The sequence below is a fragment of the Gavia stellata genome, chromosome 7 (assembly GCF_030936135.1).
Source record: "Gavia stellata isolate bGavSte3 chromosome 7, bGavSte3.hap2, whole genome shotgun sequence".
Classification (NCBI taxonomy): domain Eukaryota; kingdom Metazoa; phylum Chordata; class Aves; order Gaviiformes; family Gaviidae; genus Gavia; species Gavia stellata.
This window is the reverse complement of record NC_082600.1, coordinates 19,455,753-19,465,633: the sequence shown is the minus strand read 5'-3', so window position 1 is coordinate 19,465,633 and position 9,881 is coordinate 19,455,753. Positions and strand designations below refer to the sequence as shown.

Here is a 9,881-nt window from a genome sequence, read left to right as displayed (position 1 = left end):
TGGATGAAGAGCTAAGGAAGCATCAGGAAGCACTGAGAACAGATACTGAGATCAGGACTACCAACTGATCTCAAGACTTGAGAATGTGACTGCATAACAGAGAGTCTGGCAAGGGCAGAGATGTACAAAGAGATGACAACAGCAAGAAAAAATGGCAAAAAGGTGAGAGCTCGCTCATAGATGACTAAAACCTTTAGCAATGGAAGCAGGCATGGGGAGAGTAGAGAAAGCTGGAACTAGATCTGGAGGGAAACAGGGTACAAAAAGTGAACTCAAGGGCAGGAAATAGTTAAAGACAACACTCTGGGTTGAAGAACAGAAAGGTCTCTAGCGCTGGAAAGGAGAAGTTGTGAAGGAAGGAGAGTTGCTGGAGATAAGGTGGGCTTGGCCAGACCGCGGTAGCTGGTTGCGCTGTTTGAACTGTAGGACAGGGTCTAGTGAGAAGGCTCCTTTGTTTGCATGTTTCATGCAAAGAGCTTTCTGCTAATATACCATGTGGTTGCTCTTGGAAGAAGTGGTTTTAAGGGCGTACCGAAACTTAAAAAATACACTGTTCTCCATCAAACATACATTACCCACCTCCTTTAAGCCTCAGCTATCCAGGAGCAAGATACTACTGTGTGGAAACGTAAGTAAGGGAAAGTAGCAACAGCAGAAGGTATGAAGTATGAAGGTATGAAGAAGGTATCAATGAAGGTACCAAAGCTGCATTCTGGAGTGTACATACTGGTGCCCTCATCAGATGCTGATTTAAACCTTTTGTGCCCTAACTGATCTAAAATTAGTCTACATGGAGGAGGAACAACTTTACCAGACAGCTGGGAGGTCTGATGGAAATGGAGTACATAAGATGTACGGTCCTTCTGTTTATACAATGCTGTTAATAAAGCTCTCTGAAGCATTCTACCCCTTCAACTCATCTACTTATGGACCAAAAAATCTGTGAGCAAGCTCAAGATACTGAGGAAATTGAAGGTTACCAACTTTAGCTTAATTGTAGTTAAATCTCAACTAAATTGATACAAGGTCTACTCCACACAGCTTGTGCCTGCCTGTTTTCTCCATTAGCCTGTTCATAGAATCAAGAATATCTTCGGTTGGAAGGGACCTGTAAGGATGATTGAGTCAAACTCCCTGCTCCTCGCAGGACTACCTAATGCTAAACCGTATGATGAAGAGTGTCATCCAGATGCTGCTTGAACTCTGACAGGCTTTTGCACTGCTATGAGCAAGCAGTCCTTGTTCAGAGGATCACTGTTCTAGAAAAAGTTCCCAAGATTTTCCCTTCACAGACATTTCCCTGATTCTCAGTATTTCTTCTGCTTTCACTCACAAATAGCCAAAAGAGTCCTACAGCAGCACTCTCAAACTGATTGGGAGTTTTCCATCTTTGTAGAAGGCTGAGATGCTACAGCTGAACATCCCCAGGTAACCAGCGGCTCTGAAACACACACATCCATGGATTCAGTATTTTATGGGCTCACAGTGCACACACATGCAAATACCAAGTTTTGGATAACTAGAGAAAAAATTCCTCTTGCAAACATGCAGGGAAGCATTTTCCTTGGTTTTTACAAGAATGGGATAATTTTAGCCAGAGATATTTAAAGCAGCAAGGGAACATAGACTTCCACATCCCATAACCTTCAAAACACCCTGCTGAATGGTAAAACAATCAGACTAGAAGCACTACAAAATGCTCACTTCGGTCCTTCGCAGGCATGCTTTCATACTTACTTCTTGCAGAACACTCCCTCTTCCCTCCAATGCAAGTCGCTAGAGATGCCTCAGCAGTCCACTGGGGAGTTGTGCTTCTCCAGCTGGAATATCCTTCTCAAACTCTCGTGTTCTTCCTTAGCGGCGTGTTCCCAAACACAAACTGTGCTTTACTTGCCATTAATGTGGCTCACATTTCCAGAGCATGCCAACTGCTGAAAAAGTGAGTGAGGTGACCTTTGACTTGCAAATTTCAGGGGTTTTCACATGGAGGTGCCCACTGTCCCTAGTGTGCTAGCCCAGCTCCATACTGAACCTGAAGGCAGCCGGCACCTGATGTTGGAGAGGAAGGGGAGCCTCTTGTATTTTACCTGATGTTTTCTCAAAGCAGAGGCTGTTTAGTTCTCCCATAAACTATCTCAAACCATAAATCAAAAGCATTAAAACACTAAGATATATTATTAATCTATTTGATTCCATACAAGCCTGGTGCAATGAGTCTCACCAATAGTTTTTCCCTTCCTAAGCACTTTCCTTTAGCATGACTTTCAGATCACACCATAGGGTGTCACTCACTGAAGAGAGAGCTGGGCTGCTTCTGTTTTCCCTTTGTGCAATACATGCTTTTCACAGGCTAATGCCAATGCTTAGATCTATTGCTACCTCCTATTCTGGTATGCAACGCACATATTACGTACTTTGTCATAGCCTCACCATTAGAGCCACATAATCCTCAGTTATGATAATCTTGGGTTAAAAACATGCAAGTATTTTAACTAGAGCTGATCAGAATAGCATCTGGGAATGATAGAGAGCTGACATTAGTTTCCATGGCATTCTGTGTTTTGTTTTGGACATGTTTTAGGTTCCTAGTTTCTGTGGAACAACCGCATTTTCATTGTCACGTTCTCAGTAAAAACCAATTTTGCTCCCCCACCACTACCCCCCCAAAAAACCCCACGAGTCAATAAACTGTCCCTTCCACAGCTTCAGCAGGGGTAGGCACAGGTAGTCTGCCACTAGGTTGCCGTTACTCTTTAATAGGATTCTTCACAATCCTCCAAATCTGAATTAACCTCAACTTTGTGTCACACTTTGTCAACTCACATCTCACCGTCTTTAGGACCCAACTTAGCCTTTTAAAGACTTTCCCATTTGAGAAGCTTTTAAACAGGAGCTCTCTGTTGTCTATTGTTCTCTTCATATTTTTGAAGAAATCCTTGTGACTGGAAAAACACCATTTAGTTTTGCAAAACTTGCCATAGCTTCTCCCAGTCACCTTAAACTCCTGCCAGTATTCTCTAAATGATAATTTTTTTCACCACTTTCCAGCTGATGCCATTCTCTCTTGGTTCTTACGACAGCCTCTAGTACCAGCTTTGAAGATAGACCTTCACAGCCCAGCCTATTTCTCCAGTCTAGCAACCCTTCATAATGATAACTTCATTTGTTATTTTTCGTAACTAAACTATTTTACTTTGCACTGTTAGGTCAGGTTAATTCTGCCTGGTACTGGTGATCTGTAAGAACATTCCCAAGTTTTCCACCTTGCCTTGAACGTCTTCAGTGCTGCCAGGATCTGATATTCCACGACTCTGATAGGCAGAGAAGCAATTGTTACAATAAAATTTTTTGGTGAAGCTTACCAAAACCAATTTCCCCCTCCCCCCTTTCATCTAAAAATGCAAAACCACAATTCAAATGCTCTCAGCACAGCTGGTTTCACATTTAAAAAAAAAAAAAAAAAGCATTTCTCTCTTTACATCCATTTAACATCCAGGTTATAGTCATTTCACATGAACTAACGATTTCTGAAGCATTTCTTCCACATTCTGTCTTAAAGTCATTTCCCTTTGGCTGAACTTCTAATATGCCCCCAAACATCTGGATGATCAGAAATAATTTCCAACCACATGGTGTTCCTTGATGCGTCATTTTTGTAAGCTAAGTGCTAGCAATTTTTACAATGCACTTACACTTGGAACTTCCGTTGTTACAGGAAAAAGTAAATTCTATTTTTTTAATTCTTCTTCTGGAGTTTTTATGTTCTGAATTCAATTAACTGAAATCAGAAAAGGTCTTTTCATGATCAGCTCCCAAGTTTGAGGAACAGTGGGAGAATATATAACAGGAAAAAGGTTTCCATGACATGGTGTCTCTGTAAAGGACCTGGGCTTCAGATTTCTTGGTAAGGAGATACTCTGTCACTGTAGAGCACACAACTCCGTAGAAGCAATTTCCAGAGCAGCCATTTCTTCTACTTCAAGCAAATACCATCATCATGCAGTGCATGCAATTTTAAGCAAAATTTGTTTCCTCATGTTAAACAATTTCACTGACTTCAGAGCTTGAGCATGCTGCAGGGAGTGGGTGTTGCCAAAGGCACAGCCCCTTGGTTTTCTCAGAAACTTAGCAGCTACTTAGCTGCCTCCTTGGGATGGGATCCCCTTCAAAAATCTGTCCTTTAATAGAAAAGATGATCTAGAGAATTAAAGTTTAACAAACTGAGGCACTCCATTACTGAACGACGTTACTTCACAGAATCACAGAATCACTAAGGTTGGAAAAGACCTGTAAGATCATGAAGTCCCACCATCAACCAACACCACCATGCCCATTAAACCATGTCCCACAATGCCTCGTCCACACGTTCCTTGGACATCTCCAGTGATGGTGACTCCACCACTTCCCTGGGCAGCCTGTTCCAGTGTTTAACCACTCTCTCAGTAAAGAAATTTTCCTAATATCCCGTCTAAACATCCCCTGGCGCAACTTGAGGCCATTTCCTCTTGTCCCGTCACTAGTCACTTGGGAGAAGAGACCAACACCCACCTCTCTGCAACCCCCTTTCAGGTAATTGTAGAGAGCGATGAGGTCTCCCCTCAACCTCCTCTTCTCCAGACTGAACAACCCCAGTTCCCTCAGCAGCTCCTCATAAGACTTGTGCTCCAGACCCCTCACCAGCTTTGTCGCCCTTCTCTGGACACGCTCCAGCACCTCAATGTCCTTCTTGTAGTGAGAGGCCCTTGAAGCGTTACGCCCAGAACCATGCACAGCATTATTTAGCACACACAATTAGCAATCTCCAGAGAGCACATGCTCCCCCGCGTGTCAGGAAATACCAGCGTCCTACAGCCCTTTGCCAGGCAGAGCTGGAAAAGCCCGTGTGCTGAAGCCTGGGGCTCCCAGAGAGAGAGGTCCCTTTTCCCCAGGGCTCAACACGTACCTGTGCACGGCTGCAGCTGGCGGCTCGCCAGATTGCTACTGGTACTCCCAACGGCCGGGCCCAGCTGCCTGCCCACACACAGCAGGTCTCAGCAGCCTCTGAAGTTGTGCAAATTGAAACAGCTGCTGTTTCATCGTAGTTCCCCTTTTCTTCTTGGAATCGAGAAGCCCGAAATGGTCCGGCAGCTCCGCCTGCTCCACTTTTCCCTCACAGCAAAACCTCTCCTGGCAGCTGCTGCCGCCTCACGCAAGCCGGCGCCTCACGGCAGCTCCACCTGCCCAGCTCCACCAGCACGAAGGTGGGAGGGTTTGCTGATTATTCTCTCTCTAAACACAACCGACTTCTCTCCCGGTGTTAGCTTCGACACACAGAAACACGCATTTGTCCTACCGACGACTGCTCTGGGCACCCCAGAAAGGCAAAGAGCAACAGCACCTTAGCTGCAGGAAAGCTTTGTTCTCCCACCCACCCTGTCTATCACCACATCCATCAAAGAATAGTTGAAAACAATTAATTAATTGAGCAGACTGCAAAATGACAGCACCTGCCACAGCAGGACACACACCTACACCAAAATTTTCCTTAATGTTCTCAGGAAGGCCCAAGCACCACAGCATTGTGTGCTTCAACAGTTGTTCCAGGTTATAACATCTGTATTTAAAATTATCCCATACTTGAAAGGTACTATGTAAGTATTAAGTACATTTCTATTCAAACTCACTAGAACTGAGAAAGTAAATAATTGTAAGTAACTCGGAAAATGACAACTAAGGTGTAAGTGACTGGGCATGTATTTATAGCAAAAGCAGATCTACAGTAACTGACAACTCACAGATCAATTCCTCAGCAGTCCAGCCTGCAGAGCAATTGAGCATATGCCTCCAAAAAGGAGCTGAAACAAGGGAGAAACACCAGCCTTTCACCTTTAGTGGTCTGGCCAAGAATCAATGCTGAGAGGGAATTTCTGGAAGAAGAATTTCAGTTTACGAAAACAACTCAGTATGTTCTAAAATTGCAGTATAGCACATAATTTCAAAATTGTTGCAAAACCATGGTTTGCAATTAAAGTAGCAAAGAAGGCAGAAAGTTCCTTTTGCCATTCTCTTCATGTTCAAAGACGAATAATTTCTCACTTCTGTAAAGCATCCTGAGAGTGAAGCATGAAACATTATACAAAATGCAAGCTTGGTCAAAACTGACAGCATGCTTGGCATTGTCTGAAGTGGTCAGAGAAGCATAAAAATCTAATGGCCTGATTCCACAGTGACCTGGAAGTCACTTAATTTGCATGATCAATCCTCCTGAAGTCTTCAGTGAGAAGGTTACAATAAAAGAAAGATTTCTGATACGTCTTTTGTGGCAGCATTATAAAAACAAACACAACTCTGCCACACAGAGATGCCAATCAATACTGAGGCTTACACAAAGCTATTGCAGACAGATCTCAATCCTGCACCATGAACTGTGGTGGTGTTCTTCTTTTCCCCTGAGGAAAAAAAAAAGTAAAACCACCATCTATTTTATTTTAATCTTTATTATAAACAATTTTGTAGTTTCCAGAATGGGATTACTACATACTAGATAACAAAAACATCCTCAGCTGAATCAGTTTTAGCTTTTACTAGATTAAATCAGAACCAGCAAAACGAGTATTATTTTTTTAAGGATTAAGGCTATTGCAGGAAAACCAGCTTTACAAACATGGAACAGAATTCAAGACACACATTTGATCATATATACATAAGTAGCTGATGACACTCTAGACAGAAACATACAAGGAACTTCTTTGCACATAAATAGATTTTTAAAAGTATATTTCTTTCACATGTATACAAAATTATTTTGCTTTCTATACTGAGTAAGGTTCTTGGAGACATAAACAAGGATTTCTAAGAGACAAGATCCCATATATCGCTTCGGATATGGGCTGCCATGCACACAAGGATGTAATAATACAATTTACACAGCATTCCTATACAATACTTGAGCTTCTTATATACATACTTACAAGACACTTTTGTACATGAGATGCCACCTTTGCAATTGAAATGGCATCTCCCCTGAAAGGCTGCATTAGTTCCAGTGTTTGTATAAAAGATAAAACAAGTTTCAAAAGGCAGCACCACTTGGCTTGCAGCGTCAAGGATCCACTGAGCTGCAGCTATAGTGAAGGCAGTGGGGTAATTACACTGGCCTCTCTGTGTCTACACAGTACCAGAGGGGAAGGTTGAGATGTGACCCTTGAAGTCTACACATTACCTCTGTAAAATGTGGCTGTGTCAAGAAGAATTGATTTTAACTGATCCATGGCTAAAGCCACACACTTTTGCTCTTCAGCTTTGTCTTTAAGCTACTTAAGCCAAATACCTGATTCTGTCTTTGGGGGAGAAGTTTGGGTTTTATACGACCTTTTCAGTATGGTTAAGTTATTTATCAATGGTGGGGCTGGGTTCAGCACACACACATGACCTGTGAAACTCTTCTTTAATGCAGGTAGAAGGGGTGCCCAGTGCAGCAATGAGAGAGGACCCTGCTAAGCTTCTCCTGGAGTGGGGAATGCTCAGCACCTGTGAGAATCAGGTGCCAAGCCTGCTGTGAGATTAGGTCAGGCTTCCACTTTGTTTTAGGCACAACAGTGTCAAAAGAAGGGCTGGGGTTTTGCTCCTTGTTTCTCTTAATCATACTTTGTCCAACTAGAAAACAGTACCCAGAGAACACTCAGAACAGCATGCAGGTGATGCCTTTTAAAACCTGGCACAGTGTCTAGACAAATGCTACCCAGATGTCAGCAACGCCAAACACAGATACTACGAGCTGCCTCCGTGGGTTACACACACCCATACTCATACCAAACTGTCTGCTGATCGCCCTGGGAGTCCGGAGACCCAGGAGTGCTGTTGGAGCTGCTTCCTCTCATGGGCTCCTCCACAGTCCCAGCGCTGCCTTCTGGCAGCTTACCCTGGCACTTGGTAAGTAGGGCATCGCCCTGGCCTTGCCCTAGGGAAATATTTCCCTCAGTGCTGGTGGAAACAGCTCTGGCAGCAGCCACTGTGGCCACCTCCCCAGTACGAGGGGCTGGCTTGGTTTTGACTTTGGCGGGAGTGTGCGATGCGGGTGAGTAGTGCTGCCCAGGGTTCACGTGCTCTTGTTGCTGCATGTTCAGATTGCTGGTGGATGCAGTGGGCGAGGCAGAGAACTGATGGAAGGAGAGTGGCCTCTCATCTTTTGGTGGGGCCAGGGAAAGGCGCCTGGCATCAGGCTGCCGACAGCGGGAATCGACAGCTTGCAAGGAACCTGCCACCTTTGCAGACTGTGGCCTCTCTCTTAAGGTTGCCTGGGAGGTCATTGGTGCAGAAGCCCTAGTCGTCTGACTGACAGCTTCCTTGCCCCCACGCAGATCTGCTGCTGACTTCTGAGGGCTCTCCTGTCTGTACGTGTCCGGGCCGGTGGCTCTGAGGAGGTCTGCAGAGGCTAAGCTAAAGGCCCTGCTCAGTGATGTACTCCTCCTGCTCGCGGTTCCGGGCTGCTGAGGCTGTGCAACCTGTCGCATCCCACTGGCAGGCTGGTGCTGTGGTGTGTGAGGAAGCTTAAGGGACCCCTGGGAGTTTGCCAGAGGCTCAGGTTCGACTTGTCTGAGGTTTGGCTTCATGTAATTTCCAGGCTTAGCTGTTCTTCCTTCTTCGTTGGCGATAGCCATCTTTACAGCTGGAGCAACAGGACTAGTGAGCATCTTAGCAGCCTCCTTTCTGGACAGCCGAACCGGCAGGTTCCCAGTAGCTGAAGGTTCATTTGCTTTCCTAAAATAATCGCTGAGCAAGTCATCTCTGTTACTGGAAGTCTCCTGGTGTGAGAAAACATACACGTGCCACGTTAACACTTTTTGTTTAAAGAATCATGCAGAGCTTTGTGTTCAGATAATCTTCCTTCCCACTTAATTAAACCCAAACACAACCATAGATTTTATATTTACAGTGGGGAACAGCAGATACAAATGTTTACAACGGGTATAAATCCAAATCAAGGAGTAACATGCTCATCACAAATAGATCATGACAGCCTTCTTTGCCAGATTAATTATCATAAATTTTAAAAGTCTCATTTCACTTGCAACCTGGGCAGCAGCTCTTTTGCTTCCTTTCACATCAGCCACTGCCACTGTAACATCAATATCATATTAATGACATCAGCCATTGGTACCAGCGGATATCAATGATGGTCTGTCATCTTCCAGAATACAGTTCATCTGGATAACACTCTGCTGTAACTTCAAGGATGTAACAGGAGAGAATACCCTGGGGAGATGCGCTAGCATTACAGGAATGTTTCATTGCTTCTCCATCGATTCCCTTCACCTCTCCCAGTCAATATATGTTAAAAGCTGCGTGTACAATATAATGAAATGTACAAAAAATCATTACAAAAATGGAGATATGATTGCTTGCCCAAAATTAACTTGCAAATGTCAAGTCAGACAATTAACCTGGCAGTAAAAGAAAATATACAATGAATATTTCATGGGGACGGTCCATGCAATCCAAAAATGGTGATGTCTCATCAGCTGTCATTGGACTATTAGTACGAGGCATGCTCAGAATAGTTAAGGGGCATGCTGTCTTCACAAAAAACGTGCTGAAACAAGCTCCTGGAATTTATTTCTTTACTTTTCTCTAGGCAGTATGTTAAAGCTTAATATATTAATTTCACTAAAGTTCCAAACGTTTCTTCCAATCACAAAACTCGTTTGCTAGAAGTGAAAACCACCAATGGTAATAGTGCATCAGGAAGATTTCTATGCTCAACTAAAAGTTAAAGTGTTAGAGTTATTTTTAACTTCACTCTAAACTGCTGTTACGCACATTAACATTACAGAAGGACTAGTCCTCCAATAACACGCAATTTTATGATCAAGCACTGGAAATACTTTACAAGCAATTAATGC

The 9,881-nt window shown here is 43.7% G+C and overlaps 1 protein-coding gene across 1 annotated transcript in view; it reads right to left on the bottom strand.

Moving 5' to 3' along the window:
* Positions 1 to 6,464: 6,464 nt before the first annotated feature.
* The window catches only part of CCDC88C (coiled-coil domain containing 88C), a 101,710-nt gene continuing 98,293 nt past the window's right edge, over positions 6,465 to 9,881 (bottom strand). The window contains exon 32 of the mRNA XM_059819512.1: positions 6,465 to 8,783. Within this exon, the coding sequence (XP_059675495.1) occupies positions 7,770 to 8,783 (1,014 nt within the window). The 3' untranslated portion in view covers positions 6,465 to 7,769. The remainder of the gene's footprint in view (positions 8,784 to 9,881) is intronic.